At 38.9% G+C, this 22,575-nt stretch overlaps 1 protein-coding gene across 1 annotated transcript in view; it reads left to right on the top strand.

Annotated features, from left to right (window-relative positions):
* WASHC5 (WASH complex subunit 5) overlaps window positions 1–22,364 on the top strand; it is a 254,023-nt gene extending 231,659 nt beyond the window's left edge. Inside the window, exons 26-28 of the mRNA XM_053715943.1 lie at window positions 5,769–5,922; window positions 7,743–7,830; window positions 21,923–22,364. Of these exons, the coding sequence (XP_053571918.1) occupies window positions 5,769–5,922; window positions 7,743–7,830; window positions 21,923–21,979 (299 nt within the window). The 3' untranslated portion in view covers window positions 21,980–22,364. The remainder of the gene's footprint in view (window positions 1–5,768; window positions 5,923–7,742; window positions 7,831–21,922) is intronic.
* Window positions 22,365–22,575: the final 211 nt, after the last annotated feature.

Genomic DNA, 22,575 nt, shown 5'->3' with positions numbered 1-22,575 from the left:
GGGAGCAAACAATAGCATACATGACCCGTTGCTCAGTGTGCCTAGAAGGATATGACTGCACTTCACTGACGAGGCCCACACTAGGCCGAAACGTATGTCTGGGGTTTTGCCAATTCTCTCGTTCAGGGAGGGATTGCCTGGTATTTCAGGGGTTGGACTGTACTGTTATGTCAGGATCAGACTGATATGCTACAGGAAAGTTCTTCTCTGTAAAAGGCACATGTTGAGCAAAAAGAGGCTGCTTCTTGGTGGTAATTAGCCATAGAACAAGCTTTTGTGCTATTGTTCGTTTCCAGGTTTAGCGCTTCTCTCTTTTTATTTATGTCAGTTATCATCTAGCTTACAGATAACATAGCCAAAATGTGGAAGAAGCCAGTCATTCCCTATGCACCTTGTAACAGGGTCAAAAGGACTTTCAGAAAATAATTTGATAGCCTTGGAAGCAGTCCCTAAGGTAGATGGACCTATTTCCACTTTAGCGAGATGCACTACTATTTCTATGGAGGATAGTTCTTCATTTAGAGATCCAATTGACCATACTTTCCTTACCTAGGAAACTATTTTCCCAGACAGCCCTTCAGCTTAGACCTGCAGTAGCTATCACCTGCATGGCTACAGCTGCATCCTTCTGGTGTTATTCTCTTTCTCAAATGGTTTCTGACCAATCTCCTTAACATTTTTCAACTGTATTAAAGTCCTTAAAATGGCTAACAATTTAATTTGTGATGTCATCTTTGACATCGTTAAAATTGATGTCAAGAACATGTCCATTGCCGTTTTATTAAGGAGAGCCTTATGGCTTAAATCTTGGTCAGCTGATATGGTCTCTAAGAATAGGCTATTAACTGTCCCTTTAGAAGGTAAAATTATTTTTGGTTCCGAATTGTATTCTATTATCAAGATTGTCACTGGAGGAAAAGGAGCCTTACTACCTCAGGATAAGGAGTCTAAGGGGAAGTACAAACAAGGAAATCACTTTCGTTCCTTTCACTCCTCTAGAGATCAGAAGCCCCCTTCCAACCAAAAGTCTGATTTCTCCAAACCTTCCTGGAAGCCATGGTCCTCATGGTCTAAGAACTAACAAACTAAAAAGTCAAATTCCAATCAGAAATCTGCATGAATGGTCGGACCCTTTTCCAGAAGATCTTCTGCTAGGGGACAGATTAATTCGCTTTCAGAAGGCCTGGTCTCACTCATTTCAAGATCCCTGGGTTATCAACATCATATCCCAGGGTTATCACATAGGCTTTTGCACCAGACCTCCTTGGGGACAATTTCATCTGTCACACATTCCAAGAGATCCTTCAAAGTATACTGCCTTTATTTAATGTGTTAAAGACTTAGAGGACATGGGAGTGATTCAACCTGTGCCAATATCTAAACAAGGGCAGGATTTCTATTCCAACCTCTTCATTGTCTCAAAGAAGGATGCCACCTATAGACCTATTCTGGACTTAAAGACTCTGAACAAATTTGTTTGCGTACCTTCTTTCAAAATGGAAACTATCCGTACAATTTTGCCTCTAGTTCAGGAAGGACAATTTATGACAACCATAGATTTAAAGAATGCATATCTACACATTCCAATCCACAGGGACCATTTCCAGTTTCTAAGATTTGCGTTTCTCAAAAAACATTACTAATTTTTGGCCCTCCCCTTTGGTTTGGCCACAGCTCCACGCATCTTCACAAAAGTATTGGGGGGCAATCTTAGCAGTGATCAGAGCTCAGAGAATCTCCATTGCTCCTCATTTGGACAATATATTGATCCAAGCTCCTTCTCTTTCCCTGGCTATTGCTCATACCCAAAGAATGGTCTCCTTTCTTCAGGAACATGGCTGTAGAATCATTGTGCCCAAAAGCTCCTTATCTCCAGCCACAAGTTGTTTACTTGGGAGTGATAATACCTCTGTTCCGTTGCGTCTGTTTCTTACAGATGCTTTCAGAACCGTTCTTCGTCATTCTCTTCAGATGGCTCATTCTCCATCTGTATCTCAGTGTATGGAAGTAGTGGGCCTCATGGTCAATATGGACTCATGTTTGATGGTTTGGGGTAATGTTTGGGGTACCCAAAAGACGCAAGGATTATGGTCTCATTTGGAGGCAAGGTTATCAATTAACATCCTAGAACTTTGTGCAATTCTTCAGGCACTTCAGGCTTGGCCCCTTCTTACGCAAGAAAAATTATTTTGGTTCTAGTCCGACAATGTCACTGCGGTGGCGTACATTAATCATCAGGTGGGACTCTCAGTCCCTTAGCTATGCGAGAGGTATCTCACATTCTGTCTTGGGCAGAGGAAAACCTCTACACCCTATCAGCCGTTCACATTCCCAGACTGATTGATTGGGAGGCAGACTACCTAAGTCATCAGTCCGTCCATCCAGGAGAATGGTCTCTTCATCAGCATGTGTTAGATCAGTTGGTCCTGAGGTGATGCCTTCCTGGAAATGTATCCAAATTGAACCTCAAATTTCCAACTTATTGCGTCAAATCAATAGATCAGAGAGCTCACATGGTAGCTGCTCTAGTCTCGTAATTGCTCTAGTCTCTTCTTGGAATTTTCAGCTGACCTATCTATTCCCTCCATTTGTTCTTTCAAGAGTCATTGCCAGAATAAAATGGGAATCAGCTTCAGCAGACCTGATTCAGATGTCATCTCTTCCCCCATGGACCCTTAAGGAAGTAACTTCTGTCTCAAGGACCTTTGTATCATCCAGATCTCATTTCACTGTCAGACTCTGTTATTTCTACTTTGCTACAGGTCAGATAGGCAGTCACACATATAATTTATCATACAATCTGGAAAGCTTAAATTTTTTGGTGTACTTCTAGTGGCTTCTCTTGGAAATCTTTTAGAATTCACAGAATTCTTCAGTTCCTTTCTGGGTGGACTGGATAAGGGTTTATCGGCTAGCTCTTCAAAGAGGCAGATTTTGGCATTATATGTTTTGTTTCACAAGACGTTGGCTAAGTTGCCTGATCAAACTTTTGTACAAGCCTTGGTGAGAATTCACCCTGTAATTAGGTCAATTTCTCCCCCTTGGAATTTGAATGTGGTTCTTTCTGTTTTACAAGGTCCCCCTTTTGAGCCTATGCATACTCTGGACCTCAAATTCTTTTCTTGGAAAGTTCTCTTCCCTAGCTATTTCTCCTGCTAGACAAGTTTCTGAATTATTAGCTCTGTCTTGTGATTCCCCCTTTTTGGTTTTTCATCAGGATAATTTTCTTCGGACCAAATATGATTTTCTGCAGAAAGTGGTGTTTTCAGAGAATATTAATCAGGAAATTGTTGTTCTCCCTCTATGCTCAAATACTTCTAACTCTAAGGAACGCCGGCTTCACAATTTGGTTGTGGTCAGAGCCTTAACATTTTATCGTCAGGCTACAAAAGATTTTAGACAAACTTCTAGCTTATTTGTTCACTTTTCAGGTTTCTGAAAGGGTCAAAGGGCTACAGCGATGGCCTTGTCATCATGGCTCATTCAGTATTACAGGGAGTGCAGAATTATTAGGCAAGTTGTATTTTTGAGGATTAATTTTATTATTGAACAACAACCATGTTCTCAATGAACCCAAAAAACTCATTAATATCAAAGCTGAATAGTTTTGGAAGTAGTTTTTAGTTTGTTTTTAGTTATAGCTATTTTAGGGGGATATCTGTGTGTGCAGGTGACTATTACTGTGCATAATTATTAGGCAACTTAACAAAAAACAAATATATACCCATTTCAATTATTTATTTTTACCAGTGAAACCAATATAACATCTCAACATTCACAAATATACATTTCTTTCATTCAAAAACAAAACAAAAACAAATCAGTGACCAATATAGCCACCTTTCTTTGCAAGGACACTCAAAAGCCTGCCATCCATGGATTCTGTCAGTGTTTTGATCTGTTCACCATCAACATTGCGTGCAGCAGCAACCACAGCCTCCCAGACACTGTTCAGAGAGGTGTACTGTTTTCCCTCCTTGTAAATCTCACATTTGATGATGGACCACAGGTTCTCAATGGGGTTCAGATCAGGTGAACAAGGAGGCCATGTCATTAGATTTTCTTCTTTTATACCCTTTCTTGCCAGCCACGCTGTGGAGTACTTGGACGCGTGTGATGGAGCATTGTCCTGCATGAAAATCATGTTTTTCTTGAAAGATGCAGACTTCCTGTACCACTGCTTGAAGAAGGTGTCTTCCAGAAACTGGCAGTAGGACTGGGAGTTGAGCTTGACTCCATCCTCAACCCGAAAAGGCCCCACAAGCTCATCTTTGATGATACCAGCCCAAACCAGTACTCCACCTCCACCTTGCTGGCGTCTGAGTCGGACTAGAGCTCTCTGCCCTTTACCAATCCAGCCACGGGCCCATCCATCTGGCCCATCAAGACTCACTCTCATTTCATCAGTCCATAAAACCTTAGAAAAATCAGTCTTGAGATATTTCTTGGCCCAGTCTTGACGTTTCAGCTTGTGTGTCTTGTTCAGTGGTGGTCGTCTTTCAGCCTTTCTTACCTTGGCCATGTCTCTGAGTATTGCACACCTTGGGCTTTTGGGCACTCCAGTGATGTTGCAGCTCTGAAATATGGCCAAACTGGTGGCAAGTGGCATCTTGGCAGCTGCACGCTTGACTTTTCTCAGTTCATGGGCAGTTATTTTGCGCCTTGGTTTTTCCACACGCTTCTTGCGACCCTGTTGACTATTTTGAATGAAACGCTTGATTGTTCGATGATCACGCTTCAGAAGCTTTGCAATTTTAAGAGTGCTGCATCCCTCTGCAAGATATCTCACTATTTTTGACTTTTCTGAGCCTGTCAAGTCCTTCTTTTGACCCATTTTGCCAAAGGAAAGGAAGTTGCCTAATAATTATGCACACCTGATATAGGGTGTTGATGTCATTAGACCACACCCCTTCTCATTACAGAGATGCACATCACCTAATATGCTTAATTGGTAGTAGGCTTTCGAGCCTATACAGCTTGGAGTAAGACAACATGCATAAAGAGGATGATGTGGTCAAAATACTCATTTGCCTAATAATTCTGCACACAGTGTATTTATGAGGCTTACTTTGTTGCAGTAAAACCGCCTCCAAAAAAATAACTGATCATTTCACTAGATCTGTATCTACTTCTTGGGTCTTCAAGAATGACACTTCATTGGAACAGATTTGCAAGGCGGTAACCTGATCTTCCCTTCATACCTATTCTAAATTTTATCATTTTGATATTTATGCTTCCTTTGAAACTGATTTTGGCAGGAAAGCCCCTCAGGCCGTAGTGTCCCATCTGTCCTAAACATAGACTCTCAGCTTGGTTATTGTATCCCACATGTTATGGACATATATGGACTCTCATTATCTTACAAAAGAAAACATACTTTATACATACCAATAAATTGCTTACTTTTGGGTTGATAACAGTCCATAGGACCCCCCCAGGTTTTTTCTATATCGGCGACAGTTCTTATTTGCACCTCTTAACCCTGCTCTCTGTCTTTCCTACCTTTTCTGTCTCTCTCCTCTGCTCCACTATATGTAAATTGAGTGGGGAGAGGAGGTGTCAGGGATTAAATCTCTTGTGAGGGTTCTTGACCTCCTCCTGGTGGCGGGAAATATATCCCACACGTTATGGACACCTATGGACTCTTCATGACCCGAAAGAAATTATCAGTATAAATTCTGTTTTTTAATATATAACAATAAAACAGTTTTGTTTTTCTTGGTTATGCACTATGTACACATTGACTGTACCTTATTGTTTGTTACTAGGAATGACGTGCAGAAAACCCGCAGACGCTGTTGACTGGTCTCCTTTAGTGCTTGGTCTGCTTACACTCCTGAAGCAATTTCATTCCCGCTACACAGACCAGTTCCTTGCCCTCATAGGGCAATTTATTCGCTCAACAATGGAGCAGAGCACAAGGTAAAACTTGATACTGCATGTATTGTCTAACACTGAAAGCAAGCACAGTCCTTACCAAGCAGGGAAAACATTGTTTTATGGGTATTTATAGTTAATGCTAATAATGATTCAGCATATTTAAAGGGACATTGTAGTGAAAAAATGACATGGACAAGTTCCTTACAACATGTAATTTTCCCACTTCTTATTGTGGAACTCTATGCGTTTAATCTCTACAAAGGGTTTAAACACACAGATAAAGTCTTGCTTGGGAGCCACAAACTCTGCAACACCCAAACTGAAGACCGCCAGTGAAGGTAGGGTTGTGGAACTGCTGCTGTTGATTGGCTCACCAGCTGTTTCCTGCTCGTCACAAACAGTGCTCTGGGGCACCCAAACTTGACTTTATCTATGTGTTGAACCCCGTTGTGGGGTTTAAACACATACAGTTCTTCAGCGAGCAGTGAAAAAATAAATTCTGTAACAAATTTAGAGCATCTAATTTTTACATTCTATTTTTCCTTTGAAGTCATGCGCCCATGCTGTTTCCAATCAGGCAATGTTTTGTGGCACCTAAGTGCATCTTTAGCTATGTGTTTAGGGAAGGTATAAGCAATGACCATGTGTTTAAAGGGACATGAAACGTAAGATTTTTTTTTCTTTCAAGATTCAGGTACAGCATACCATTATTAAAAAAAAAAAAAAAAAAAAACAACTTTCCTTTTTTTACTTGTATTATGATTTTTTTTTTCTTTTGTATCCTTTGTTGACAAGGATACCTAGGTAGGCTTCTGAGCGTGCACGTGTCTTGAGCACTATGTTTTAGAAGTTTTCCTAGAATGCTTTTGAGCATTAGATGGTAGCAAACAATTATATAATTGTTAAAAACATAAACTGCTGCCACATAGTGCTTCAGACTCGTGCATGCTCCATGTCCCATTTAAAATAATAATATGCTGTAAGCATTTTATTACAGTTTTATGTTCCTTTAAAGTATATGTCACAAAAGAGCAAGCTTGCAAGGAAATCTGTAACATTGATCAGTCTTTCATGGCTCACCTGAGTAGTGCTCATAAATGAAAGACGTGTGCCCTTTAATTGGGATGGAATACAAATACATCCACCCCTGCTGCAGCACAGTATTTCTTTTCTTCTGTCGTTGCACACAGTATGAGCAGTTACTATTTCTTTCCCACCCAGTGTCATTCTTTTCTTTTTGCTTTTTTTTTTCCACTTTTTTGGCAAATTTGCTTCACACAAACTCTACCTGATTTACACTGTGTGTCATTATCTCCTTATGCTCGGCTGCTCTTTCAGCAAGGCTCACTATTTTGTCCAGGATTGTGCTTTCTTTATATATGTATTATTTTTTCCACATCGGCAGAATCTTATTGCCTGCTTGTGAAACCTATTTGCCATTACTTGATATTTACTGTGTTCTCTTCAGAGGTGAAAGGTAGTGTATGGGGCATGTTTTGGGCATATGAGCAGGTTATTTTTTTTTTACCATAGACGACAGAGGCAAGCTCATAGTCATTTTATATATATTTATATACAGGTGGGAAAATATCACTGTAGTTAAAGGGACAGTAAACACCTTGTCAGCAGTCATTGCTAAATGCTTCTGTGGGAACTGAGCACAGAAACAAAAAATTGCTTTTAAAATCAGTAGTTTAGTAAGTTTTAATGTATAACACTGATAATACTCTTTAATACGTGTGTTATATATCAGTTCATGTGATTGGTTGAATCCAGTGTTGTACCGTCAGACTGGACAGCTTTTTTGTTTGTTTGGTCTTTGATTCTGTGATTCCCAAAGTTTTCTTTGTTTTTATTTGTAGCCAGAAGATTCCAGAAATGCCGGCAGATGTTATCTGTGCCCTCATGTTCCTTGAAGATTATATTCATTTTGCTAATCTACCTAGAAGGGTAAGAAACACTTAGTTGCCAAAATACTTTGTGTATTTAGAGTTTTTGTTTTCGGTCTCCTACCTGTTGTTTGAAACAATAATGAGAACACACAATAGTTCATTTCCCTGGGGAGCCACTGCCGGCCTCAGTCTCTCCAATGCTGTTTCTCTGATTGTAGTATTTGATGGGGCCCCAATCTTCCCAGTACCTCCTAAATGAATCAACACTCCAATGTGCCTCAGACTGAAGAAATTACTTTGTTCATTCTGATTACCCTGACATGGCAAACATGCTGTCGGCTATCCATAACTTCCAGTTTTACTGATATAAGTTCTAAGTTATTTTATGTTAAAATATTTTTTATTGTTCTTTTACAAGTTTTCCATTCAACACAGTGAATGTATCAGCTAACAATGCCTTTCTAAGGTTATTATTAATGACAGTTACAGATATCACAGCACAAAAAGGATCACAGTAATAGAAAGTCACATATATCAATTATTATGTTATTCCCAATTTGTGAAGTTCAGAGATTGGAACGGAGACTGGAAGGGATCAAAAGAGATATAGCAGTTTTGGTAGGATTGTCATTTTTGTGGTTATGATTCTGCCGTAAAAGGAAATTTTATAGTTAGTCCATTTCATCATAAGCTTTCTGAGTTCAGCAAACAAGGGGATATAATTTGCCTGAAAAACATAATTTATGTAAGAACTTACCTGATAAATTCATTTCTTTCATATTGGCAAGAGTCCATGAGCTAGTGACGTATGGGATATACAATCCTACCAGGAGGGGCAAAGTTTCCCAAACCTCAAAATGCCTATAAATACACCCCTCACCACACCCACAGTTCAGTGTAACGAATAGCCAAGTAGTGGGGTGATAAAGAAAGGAGTAAAAAGCATCTTCAAAGGAATTTGGAAATAATTATACATAAAATCATAACCACCATAAAAAGGGTGAGCCTCATGGACTCTTGCCAATATGAAAGAAATTAATTTATCAGGTAAGTTCTTACATAAATTTATGTTTTCTTTCATGTAATTGGCAAGAGTCCATGAGCTAGTGACGTATTGGATATCAATACACAAGATGTGGAACTCCACGCAAGAGTCACTAGAGAGGGAAGGATAAAATAAAAAACAGCCATTTTCCGCTGAAAACATAATCCACAACCCAAATAATAAGTTTATTCTTTTAATGACAAGAAAAACTTAAAACATCAGCAGAAGAATCAAACTGAAACAGCTGCCTGAAGAACTTTTCTACCAAAAACTGCTTCTGAAGAAGCAAATACATCAAAACGGTAGAATTTAGTAAATGTATGCAAAGAAGACCAAGTTGCCGCTTTGCAAATCTGATCAACTGAAGCTTCATTCTTAAAAGCCCACGAAGTGGAGACTGATCTAGTAGAATGAGCTGTAATTCTCTGAGGCGGGGTCTTACCTGACTCCAAATAAGCTGAATGAATCAAAAGCTTTAACCAAGAAGCCAAGGAAATAGCAGAAGCCTTCTGACCTTTCCTAGGATCCGAAAATATAACAAATAGACTAGAAGTCTTCCTGAAATCTTTAGTAGCTTCAACATAATATTTCAAAGCTCTTACCACATCCAAAGAATGTAAGGATCTTTCCATAGAATTCTTAGGATTAGGACACAAGAAAGGGACAACAATTTCTCTATTAATGTTGTTAGAATTCACAACTTTAGGCAAAAATTTAAATGAAGTACGCAAAACCGCCTTATCCTGATGAAAAATCAGAAAAGGAGATTCACAAGAAAGAGCAGATAGCTCAGAAACTCTTCTAGCAGAAGAGATGGCCAAAAGGAACAACACTTTCCAATAAAGTAGTTTAATGTCCAGAGAATGCATAGGCTCAAATGGAGGAGCCTGTAACGCCTTCAAAACCAAATTAAGACTCCAAGGAGGAAAAATTGATTTAATGACGGGCTTAATACGAACTAAAGCCTGTACAAAACAGTGAATATCTGGAAGTTTAGCAATCTTTCTATGAAATAAAACAGAAAGGGCAGAGATTTGTCCCTTCAAGGAACTTGCAGACAAACCCTTATAAAATTTATGAGAAGAACACCAGGAAATGTAGGTCTTCCAGACTCGATAATAAATCTTCCTAGAGACAGATTTACGAGCTTGTAACATAGTATTAATTACGGAGTCAGAGAAACCTCTATGACTTAGTACTAAGCGTTCAATTTCCATACCTTCAAATTTAATGATTTGAGATCCTGATGGAAAAACAGACCTTGAGACAGAAGGTCCGGCCTTAACGGAAGTGGCCAAGGTTGGCAACTGGACATCCGAACAAGATCCGCATACCAAAACCTGTGTGGCCACGCTGGAGCCACCAGCAACACAAACGCTTGTTCTATGATGATTTTGGATATCACTCTTGGAAGAAGAACTAGAGGCGGAAAAATGTAAGGAGGATGATAACATCAAGGAAGTGTCAGCGCATCCACTGCTTCCGCCTGAACATCCCTGGACCTGGACAGGTATCTAGGAAGTTTCTTGTTTGGATGAGAGGCCGTGAGATCTATCTCTGGAAGACCCCACATCTGAACAATCTGAGAAAACACATCTGGATGGAGAGACCACTCCCCCGGATATAAAGTCTGATGGCTGAGATAATCCGCCTCCCAATTGTCTACACCTGGGATGTGCACCACAGAGATTAGACAGGAGCTGGATTCCGCCCAAGCAAGTATCCAAGATACTTCTTTCGTTGCTTGGGGACCCTGATGATTGACATATGCCACAGTTGGGATATTGTCTGTCTGAAAGCAAATGAACGGTTCTCTCTTCAACAGAGGCCAAAACTGAAGAGCTCTGAAAATATTGATTGGTAATCTCGCCTCTTGAGATTTCCAAACCCCTTGTGCTGTCAGAGATCCCCAAACAGCTCCCCAACCTGAAAGACTTGCGTCTGTAGTGATCACAGTCCAGGTTGGCCGAACAAAGGAGGCCCCTTGAACTAAATGCTGGTGATTTAACCAACACGTCAGAGAGTGTTGAATATTGGGATTTAAGGATATTAACTGTGATATCTTTGTATAATCCCTGCACCATTGATTCAACATGCAAAGCTGGAGAGGTCTCATGTGAAAACGAGCAAAAGGAATCGCTTCCGATGCTGCAGTCATGAGGCCTAAAACTTCCATGCACATAGCCACTGAAGGGAATGACTGAGACTGAAGGTGCCGACAGGCTGCAACCAATTTCAAACGTCTCTTGTCTGTTAGAGACAGAGTCATAGACACTGAATCTATCTGGAAACCTAAAAAGGTGACCATTGTCTGAGGAATCAAGAAACTTTTTGGTAAATTGATCCTCCAACCATGTCTTTGAAGAAACAACACTAGTTGATTTGTGTGAGATTCTGCAGAACGTAAAGACTGAGCTAGTACCAAGATATCGTCCAAATAAGGAAACACTGCAATACCCTGCTCTCTGATTACAGAGAGTAGGGCACCTAGAACCTGATTCTTGGAGCTGTTGCTAGGCCAAATGGAAGAGCAACAAATTGGTAATGCTTGTCTAGAAAAGAGAATCTCAGGAACTGATAATGTTCTGAATGAATCGGAATATGAAGGTATGCATCCTGCAAGTCTATTGTAGACATATAATGTCCTTGCTGAACAAAAGAAAGAATAGTCCTTATAGTCACCATCTTGAAAGTTGGTACTCTTACATAGCGATTCAAAATTTTCAGATCCAGAACTGGTCTGAATGAATTTTCCTTCTTTGGGGCAATTAATAGATTTGAATAAAACCCCAGACCCTGTTCCTGAAAAGGAACCGGCATGATTACCCCTGAAGACTCCAGGTCTGAAACACACTTCAGGAAAGCCCGAGCTTTAACTGGATTTGCTGGGGTACATGAGAGAGAGAATCTTCTCACAGGAGGTCTTACTCTGAATCCTATTCGATACCTTTGAGAGACAATGTTCTGAATCCATTGATTTTGGACAGAATCTATCCAAAAATCTTTGAAAAACCTTAATCTGCCCCCTACCAGCTGAGCTGGAATGAGGGCCGCACCTTCATGCGGACTTAGGGGCTGACTTTGGTTTCTAAATGACTTGGATTTATTCCAGTTTGAGGAAGGCTTCCAATTGGAAGCAGATTCCTTGGGGGAAGGATTAGATTTTTGTTCCTTTTTTTGACGAAAGGAATGAAAACGGTTAGAAGTCTTAGATTTACCCTAAGGTTTTTTATCCTGAGGCAGAAAAACCCCTTTCTTTCATGTAATTAGCAAGAGTCCATGAGCTAGTGACGTATGGGATATACATTCCTACCAGGAGGGGCAAAGTTTCCCAAACCTCAAAATGCCTACAAATACACCCCTCACCACACCCACAAATCAGTTTTACAAACTTTGCCTCCTATGGAGGTGGTGAAGTAAGTTTGTGCTAGATTCTACGTTGATATGCGCTCCGCAGCAGGTTGGAGCCCGGTTTTCCTCTCAGCGTGCAGTGAATGTCAGAGGGATGTGAGGAGAGTATTGCCTATTTTGAATGCAGTGATCTCCTTCTACGGGGTCTATTTCATAGGTTCTCTGTTATCGGTCGTAGAGATTCATCTCTTACCTCCCTTTTCAGATCGACGATATACTCTTATATATATATACCATTACCTCTGCTGATTTTCGTTTCAGTACTGGTTTGGCTTTCTACAAACATGTAGATGAGTGTCCTGGGGTAAGTAAGTCTTATTTTCTGTGACACTCTAAGCTATGGTTGGGCACTTTTTTAATAAAGTTCTAAATATATGTATTCAAACATTTATTTGCCTTGACTCAGGATGTTCAACATTCCTTATTTTCAGACAGTCAGTTTCATATTTGGGATAATGCACTTGAATCAATTATTTTTCTTACCTTAAAAATTTGACTTTTTTCCCTGTGGGCTGTTAGGCTCGCGGGGGCTGAAAATGCTTCATTTTATTGCGTCATTCTTGGCGCGGACTTTTTTGGCGCAAAAAATCTTTTCGGTTTCCGGCGTCATACGTGTCGCCGGAAGTTGCGTCATTTTTGACGTTCTTTTGCGCCCAAAATGTCGGCGTTCCGGACGTGGCGTCATTTTTGGCGCCAAAAGCATTTAGGCGCCAAATAATGTGGGCGTCTTATTTGGCGCTAAAAAAATATGGGCGTCACTTTTGTCTCCACATTATTTAAGTCTCATTTTTCTTTGCTTCTGGTTGCTAGAAGCTTGTTCCTTGGCATTTTTTCCCATTCCTGAAACTGTCATTTAAGGAATTTGATCATTTTTGCTTTATATGTTGTTTTTTCTCTTACATATTGCAAGATGTCTCACGTTGCATCTGAGTCAGAAGATACTTCAGGAAAATCGCTGTCTGGTGCTGGAACTACCAAAGCTAAGTGTATCTGCTGTAAACTTTTGGTAGCTGTTCCTCCAGCTGTTGTTTGTATTAATTGTCATGACAAACTTGTTAATGCAGATAATATTTCCTTTAGTAATGTACCATTACCTGTTGCAGTTCCATCAACATCTAATGTTCAGAATGTTCCTGATAACATAAGAGATTTTGTTTCTGAATCCATCAAGAAGGCTATGTCTGTTATTCCTCCTTCTAGTAAACATAAAAAATCTTTTAAAACTTCTCTTTATAAAGATGAATTTTTAAATGAACATCATCATTCTGATTCTAATGACTCTTCTGGTTCAGAGGATTCTGTCTCAGAGGTTGATGCTGATAAATCTTCATATTTATTTAAAATGGAATTTATTTGTTCTTTACTTAAAGAAGTACTAATTGCTTTAGAAATTGAGGATTCTGGTCCTCTTGATACTAAATCTAAACGTTTAGATAAGGTCTTTAAATCTCCTGTGGTTATTCCAGAAGTTTTTCCTGTTCCTGGTGCTATTTCTGAAGTAATTTCCAGAGAATGGAATAATTTGGGTAATTCATTTACTCCTTCTAAACGTTTTAAGCAATTATATCCTGTGCCGTCTGACAGATTAGAATTTTGGGACAAAATCCCTAAAGTTGATGGGGCTATTTCTACCCTTGCTAAACGTACTACTATTCCTACGTCAGATGGTACTTCCTTTAAGGATCCTTTAGATAGGAAAATTGAATCCTTTCTAAGAAAAGCTTATCTGTGTTCAGGTAATCTTCTTAGACCTGCTATATCATTGGCTGATATTGCTGCACCTTCAACTTTTTGGTTGGAAACTTTAGCACAACAAGTAACAGATCATGATTCTCATAATATTATTATTCTTCTTCAACATGCTAATAATTTTATCTGTGATGCCATTTTTGATATTATCAGAGTTGATGTCAGGTTTATGTCTCTAGCTATTTTAGCTAGAAGAGCTTTATGGCTTAAAACTTGGAATGCTGATATGTCTTCTAAATCGACTCTACTTTCCATTTCTTTCCAGGGTAACAAATTATTTGGTTCTCAGTTGGATTCTATTATCTCAACTGTTACTGGTGGGAAAGGAACTTTTTTACCACAGGATAAAAAATCTAAGGGTAAAAACAGGGCTAATAATCGTTTTCGTTCCTTTCGTTTCAACAAAGAACAAAAGCCTGATCCTTCATCCTCAGGAGCAGTTTCAGTTTGGAAACCATCTCCAGTCTGGAATAAATCCAAGCCTTCTAGAAAAGCAAAGCCAGCTTCTAAGTCCACATGAAGGTGCGGCCCTCATTCCAGCTCAGCTGGTAGGGGGCAGGTTACGTTTTTTCAAAGAAATTTGGATCAAATCTGTTCACAATCTTTGGATTCAGAACATTGTTTCAGAAGGGTACAGAATTGGTTTCAAGATAAGACCTCCTGCAAAGAGATTTTTTCTTTCCCGTGTCCCAGTAAATCCAGTGAAAGCTCAAGCATTTCTGAAATGTGTTTCAGATCTAGAGTTGGCTGGAGTAATTATGCCAGTTCCAGTTCTGGAACAGGGGCTGGGGTTTTATTCGAATCTCTTCATTGTACCAAAGAAGGAGAATTCCTTCTGACCAGTTCTGGATCTAAAAATATTGAATCGTTATGTAAGGATACCAACGTTCAAAATGGTAACTGTAAGGACTATCTTGCCTTTTGTTCAACAAGGGCATTATATGTCCACAATAGATTTACAGGATGCATATCTGCATATTCCGATTCATCCAGATCATTATCAGTTCCTGAGATTCTCTTTTCTGGACAAGCATTACCAGTTTGTGGCTCTGCCGTTTGGCCTAGCTACAGCTCCAAGAATTTTTACAAAGGTTCTCGGTGCCCTTCTGTCTGTAATCAGAGAACAGGGTATTGTGGTATTTCCTTATTTGGACGATATCTTGGTACTTGCTCAGTCTTTACATTTAGCAGAATCTCATACGAATCGACTTGTGTTGTTTCTTCAAGATCATGGTTGGATGATCAATTCACTAAAAAGTTCATTGACTCCTCAGACAAGGGTAACCTTTCTGGGTTTCCAGATAGATTCAGTGTCCATGACTCTGTCTTTGACAGACAAGAGACGTCTAAAATTGATTTCAGCTTGTCGAAACTCAGTCACAATCATTCCCTTCGGTAGCCTTATACATGGAAATTCTAGGTCTTATGACTGCTGCATCGGATGCGATCCCCTTTGCTCGTTTTCACATGCGACCTCTTCAGCTCTGTATGCTGAATCAATGGTGCAGGGATTACACAAAGATATCTCAATTAATATCTTTAAAACCGATTATACGACACTCTCTAACGTGGTGGACAGATCACCATCGTTTAATTCAGGGGGCTTCTTTTGTTCTTCCGACCTGGACTGTAATTTCAACAGATGCAAGTCTTACAGGTTGGGGAGCTGTGTGGGGATCTCTGACGGCACAAGGAGTTTGGGAATCTCAGGAGGTGAGATTACGATCAATATTTTGGAACTCCGTGCAATTTTCAGAGCTCTTCAGTCTTGGCCTCTTCTGAAGAGAGAATCGTTCATTTGTTTTCAGACAGACAATGTCACAACTATGGCATACATCAATCATCAAGGAGGGACTCACAGTCCTCTGGCTATGAAAGAAGTATCTCGAATTCTGGTTTGGGCGGAATCCAGCTCCTGTCTAATCTCTGCGGTTCATATCCCAGGTATAGACAATTGGGAAGCGGATTATCTCAGTCGCCAAACGTTGCATCCGGGCGAATGGTCTCTTCACCCAGAGGTATTTCTTCAGATTGTTCAAATGTGGGAGCTTCCAGAAATAGATCTGATGGCGTCTCATCTAAACAAGAAACTTCCCAGGTATCTGTCCAGATCCCGGGATCCTCAGGCGGAAGCAGTGGATGCATTATCACTTCCTTGGAAGTATCATCCTGCCTATATCTTTCCGCCTCTAGTTCTTCTTCCAAGAGTAATCTCCAAGATTCTGAAGGAATGCTCGTTTGTTCTGCTGGTAGCTCCGGCATGGCCTCACAGGTTTTGGTATGCGGATCTTGTCCGGATGGCCTCTTGCCATCCGTGGACTCTTCCGCTAAGACCAGACCTTCTGTCGCAAGGTCCTTTTTTCCATCAGGATCTCAAATCCTTAAATTTAAAGGTATGGAGATTGAACGCTTGATTCTTGGTCAAAGAGGTTTCTCTGACTCTGTGATTAATACTATGTTACAGGCTCGTAAATCTGTATCTAGAGAGATATATTATAGAGTCTGGAAGACTTATATTTCTTGGTGTCTTTCTCATCATTTTTCTTGGCATTCTTTTAGAATTCCGAGAATTTTACAGTTTCTTCAGGATGGTTTAGATAAAGGTTTATCCGCAAGTTCTTTGAAAGGACAAATCTCTTCTCTTTCTGTTCTTTTTCACAGAAAGATTGCTAATCTTCCTGATATTCATTGTTTTGTACAAGCTTTGGTTCGTATAAAACCTGTCATTAAGTCAATTTCTCCTCCTTGGAGTTTGAATTTGGTTCTGGGGGCTCTTCAAGCTCCTCCTTTTGAACCCATGCATTCATTGGACATTAAATTACTTTCTTGGAAAGTTTTGTTCCTTTTGGCGATCTCTTCTGCCAGAAGAGTCTCTGAATTATCTGCTCTTTCTTGTGAGTCTCCTTTTCTGATTTTTCATCAGGATAAGGCGGTGTTGCGAACTTCTTTTGAATTTTTACCTAAGGTTGTGAATTCCAACAACATTAGTAGAGAAATTGTGGTTCCCTCATTATGTCCTAATCCTAAGAATTCTAAGGAGAAATTGTTGCATTCTTTGGATGTTGTTAGAGCTTTGAAATATTATGTTGAAGCTACTAAGTCTTTCCAAAAGACTTCTAGTCTATTTGTTATCTTTTCCGGTTCTTGAAAAGGCCAGAAAGCTTCTGCCGTTTCTTTGGCATCTTGGTTGAAATCTTTAATTCATCATGCCTATGTCGAGTCGGGTAAAACTCCGCCTCAAAGGATTACAGCTCATTCTACTAGGTCAGTTTCTACTTCCTGGGCGTTTAAGAATGAAGCTTCGGTTGATCAGATTTGCAAAGCAGCAACTTGGTCCTCTTTGCATACTTTTACTAAATTCTACCATTTTTATGTATTTTCTTCTTCTGAAGCAGTTTTTGGTAGAAAAGTACTTCAGGCAGCGGTTTCAGTTTGAATCTTCTGTTTATGTTTTTCATTAAACTTTATTTTGGGTGTGGATTATTTTCAGCAGGAATTGGCTGTCTTTATTTTATCCCTCCCTCTCTAGTGACTCTTGCGTGGAAAGATCCACATCTTGGGTAGTCATTATCCCATACGTCACTAGCTCATGGACTCTTGCTAATTACATGAAAGAAAACATAATTTATGTAAGAACTTACCTGATAAATTCATTTCTTTCATATTAGCAAGAGTCCATGAGGCCCGCCCTTTTTTGTGGTGGTTATGATTTTTTTGTATAAAGCACAATTATTCCAATTCCTTATTTTATATGCTTTCGCACTTTTTTCTTATCACCCCACTTCTTGGCTATTCGTTAAACTGATTTGTGGGTGTGGTGAGGGGTGTATTTGTAGGCATTTTGAGGTTTGGGAAACTTTGCCCTTCCTGGTAGGAATGTATATCCCATACGTCACTAGCTCATGGACTCTTGCTAATATGAAAGAAATGAATTTATCAGGTAAGTTCTTACATAAATTATGTTTTTCCTCCAGTAACAGTTGAAATAATAGAATCCAACTGAGAACCAAATAAATTATTACATTGGAAAGAAAGAAATAATAATCTAGATTTAGATGTCATATCAGCATTCCAAGATTTAAGCCACAAAACTCTTCTAGCTAAAATAGCTAAAGACATGGATCTAACATCAATTTTGATAATATCAAAAATGGCATCACAAATAAAATGATTAGCATGTTGCAGTAAAAGAACAATGCTAGATATGTCAGAATCCAACTCTTGTTGCGCTAAATTCTCCATCCAAAAAGTTGATGCAGCCGCAACATCAGCCAAAGAAATTGCAGGCCTGAGAAGATGACCTGAATATAAATAGGCTTTCCTTAGATAGGATTCAAGTTTCCTATCTAAAGGATCTTTAAACGAAGTACTGTCTTCCATAGGAATAGTGGTACATTTAACAAAAGTAGAAATAGCACCATCAACTTTGGAGATTTTTTTCCCAAAACTCTATAGAAATTGCTGGTAAAGGATACAATTTTTTTAAACCTTGAAGAAGGAATAAAAGGAGTACCTTGCTTATTCCATTCCTTAGAAATCATATCTGAAAAAGCATCAGGAATAGGAAAAACCTCTGGAGTAACTACAGGAGGTTTAAAAACAGCATTTAAACGCTTACTAGTCTTAATGTCAATAGGACTAGCTTCCTCAACATCCAAAGTAATTAACACTTCTTTTAATAAAGAACGAATATACTCTGTTTTAAATAAATAAGTAGATTTGTCATTGTCAATATCTGAGGAAGGATCTTCTGAATCAGATAGATCCTCATCAGAGGAGGATAAATCATTATGTTGCCGGTCATTTGAAATTTCTTCAACTTTATGAGACGTTTTAAAAGACCTTTTACGTTTATTAGAAGGCGGAAATGCAGACAAAGCCTTCTGAATAGAATCAGTAACAAATTCTTTAAAATTCATAGGTACTGTATATCATGTACATTTAGAAGTTGAAGGAACTGCAACTGGCAATGCACTATTTCTGATGGATACATTCTCTGCGTGTAAAAGTTTATCATGACAACTATTACAAATGACATTCGGAGATATAATTTCCACAATCTTACAACAAATGCACTTAGCTTTGGTAGAACCGATGTCAGGCAGCAACGTTCCAACAGATACTTCTGAGGCAGGATCAGATTGAGACATCTTGCAAAATGTAAAAGAAAAAAACAACATATAAAGCAAAATTATCAATTTCCTTATATGACAGTTTCAGGAATGGGAAAAAAATGCAAACAGCATAGCCCTCTGACATAGAGAAAGGCAAGAGACAAACAGCAATGGGGTATAAAACTACTGAAAAATTTGGCACCAAGTATGACGCCCAACGTGAGAGAAAATTTTTTGACGCCAACAACATCCGGAAATGACACACTTGCGTTACTAACGACGCAACCGTGTGTAAGACTCCCGCATCAACTACGACGCCGGAAGTGACGAACTAGCGTCAACAAACGTACTTTTCGCGCCAAAAAAATTCTCGCGACAAGAATGACGCAATAAAGTCTAGCATTTGGCGCACCCGCGGGCCTAATGCTGCCCGCAATTTGAAAGTAAAAAGTAGTCAATTTGAAAAAAGACTAAACCCCAGGTAAGAAAAAAATATTTCTTAATATGTTTATTTTCCCAAATATGAAACTGACAGTCTGCACAAGAAAATACATGAACCTGACTCATAAGTACAATACATATATTTAGAACTTTATATAAATACATAAAGTGCCAGATCATAGCTGGGGTGTCTTAAGTAATAAAAACCATACTTACCAAAAAGACACCCATCCACATCTAGCAGATAGCCAGACCAGTACTGAAACAGTTATCAGTAGAGGTAATGGTATATGAGAGTATATCATCCATCTGAAAAGGGAGGTAGGAGATGAATCTCTACGACCGATAACAGAGAACCTATGAAATAGACTCCCGTTAGGGAAATCATTGCATTCAATAGGTGATACTCCCTTCACATCCCTCTGGCATTCGCTGTACTCTTAGAGGAATCGTGCTTCAAAATGCTGAGAAGCGCATATCAACGTAGAAATCTTAGCACAAACTTGCTTCACCACCTCCATAGGAGGCAAAGTTTGTAAAACTGAATTGTGGGTGTGGTGAGGGGTGTATTTATAGGCATTTTGAGGTTTGGGAAACTTTGCCCCTCCTGGTAGGATTGTATATCAAAATACGACACTAGCTCATGGACTCTTGCCAATTACAGGAAAGAAAAGATGATTTACATTTGGTGTTAAATTTATACCTAGATATCTCAGGGATTTCTTTGGCCATGAGAAAAGTTTATTTCAAGTAATTTTTTAGTGTGTGGGGGGATTAGTACGCTGATCGCTTCAAATTTCTCTTCATTTACTTTGTATGCAGAAAGTTTGCTATAGTCCTGCAATATAGCGTACAGTGATGAGAGTGATAGTAATGCTTTTGTTAGAGATAGGATCACATCGTCTGCGAATAATGAGATTTTATATGTTTTTGAACCTACTGGTATCCCTGAAATATCCGTGTTGTCACGAATTTTCACCGCTAGGGGTTCTATGCATAAGGCAATCCAGACAATCTCACAAAGGCCTCAGGTGTTGAGTATATAGATTTCAGTGCGTCATGGAAGGCTCCTTAGATGCCAAATTTAAATAAAATAGCATGCATGTAATCCCAATTGACCATATTGAATGCCTTCTCTGCATCCAGTGAAAGAAACAGAAGTTCTAAATTATTTTAAATTGCATCCCCTTGTTTTCAGTTTTTCACTTTAAGCCAGTATTATCTCATTTTTACACATTGCTATTCATTCAGACATAGAACATAGATGGTGTAATTATGTAAAAATAATTATTGTATCTGTCTATGCCACAAACAACTAAAGTAGCTGATAATGTATTAAACACTAATTCTCTGGGCTGATTATGCAGTTTCCTCCCAACAATTCAAAATTACAATAAATGTTTTTTTAGGGTTGTAGTTTCAGTAGTGACTTATATTAGAATTATTGATGGAATTTAATTTTAAAGGGACAGGAAACCCAAAATATTGCTTTCATGATTCAAATACAGCATACCATTTTAAACAACTTTCCAATTTATATCTATTATCAATGTTGCTTCATTCTTTTGGTATCCTTTATTGAAACTGCAGCAGTGCACTACTGGGAGCAAGTAAACCAATGACAGGAGGCATATATGTGAAGCCACCAATCAGCAGCTAGCTCCTATGTCTACCTAAGTATAATTTTCAACAAAGTATACCAAAAGAACGAAGCATATTAGATAATAGAAATAAATTGAAAAGTTGTTAGAACTGAATGTTCCATCTGAATAAAAGAAAATGTTTGGGTTTCCTGTCCCTTTAAGTTATGTGTGTCCTCACATGCATGCATAAATAACTACACCCACTGCAATTATGAGCATTCATGTACCTTAGTGCATACATTTGTATTGAAACCAAAATACATAGATGTGCACCCACTAACAGGTGCACAACTGTAGATCCACACTTGAACAAAAGGACCCACATAAGTATCACCTAAGCTAACAATGCAAGAAGTTCTACATAGGGAAAAGCCAGCCAGTCACAGTGAGCATAAATTTGGGCAACAAATGGCAAGTGGAGACAAGCTGATACAGTCACAGCTAGCATTGGAACTCCAAGCCACTCAAACGGTTTCTACAATTACAGTTCATATGACTCGCAGTCTCCGTGAAAAGGACCTGGCGGTGAAATTGTGACACATTGAGCTAAAAGCAGAAATATGGACTGTACTGGAAAATAAGGGACAGCCAAGAACTATATTTTATCGCATCACTTAAATACTGTAGAGATAAATGATGGACTGGAATAAATCTGTACTGTAAATTAAATTGGAATTTTGTATTCAGGTTAATTACGCCTTACGTTTTGCTGCCTATCATTGATTTTCTTTTCTGTCTTTCTTCCAGGTTGTTGAAGCACATGTGCCTAATTTTATTTTTGATGAATTCAGGACAATACTGTGATTCATCAACTAGAATGGTGAAAAATAGGACCATATGAAGAGAGCATCAAAGGCTGGAAAATAATGCAGCACAGAAGCAAGGGTGGACTAATATATAGTAATTTAAAGAGCCAGCCTGAATATTTGTTAGTGCCCGAGAGGAAGTGAATTAATTAGACATTATTATCTTGCAGTGACATATCACATCTAATGTGCATTTTGTATATTATGTAGGTACACCTTTAGGTTACTAGCTGATGTATCATGTACCCATCCTAAGCAAAACATTTTTATATTGCCTTTATACAGCTATGGGTGAGAGGTGCGTTCAAATGGTCAACATCTGTAAATGCAAATAAGTAATTGTATTGGTACATTTTCTATACTAATAAAAACTGTGTAAGGAAGCTTTGACATTGTGTTAATCTGTCATTATAGTGTTTGCTTCACAGTGTTCATGAAGTTCGCATAAGAAAAAAAGTGCTAGAAGGTAGTAATAATTATCTAAGGGAACAGCAAATTCTACATAGGGGGTGCACTATACCCAATAAGCAATGAGGTGTTAAAAAGCAATGTCTCGTTGGAAGGCTCAGTATGTTATTAGCACCTGGAGGTAGT

Source organism: Bombina bombina, chromosome 5 (genome assembly GCF_027579735.1).
Source record: "Bombina bombina isolate aBomBom1 chromosome 5, aBomBom1.pri, whole genome shotgun sequence".
Lineage (NCBI taxonomy): Eukaryota > Metazoa > Chordata > Amphibia > Anura > Bombinatoridae > Bombina > Bombina bombina.
The sequence above is the reverse complement of the archived record's forward strand: the minus strand, read 5'-3'. Positions and strand labels throughout refer to the sequence as shown.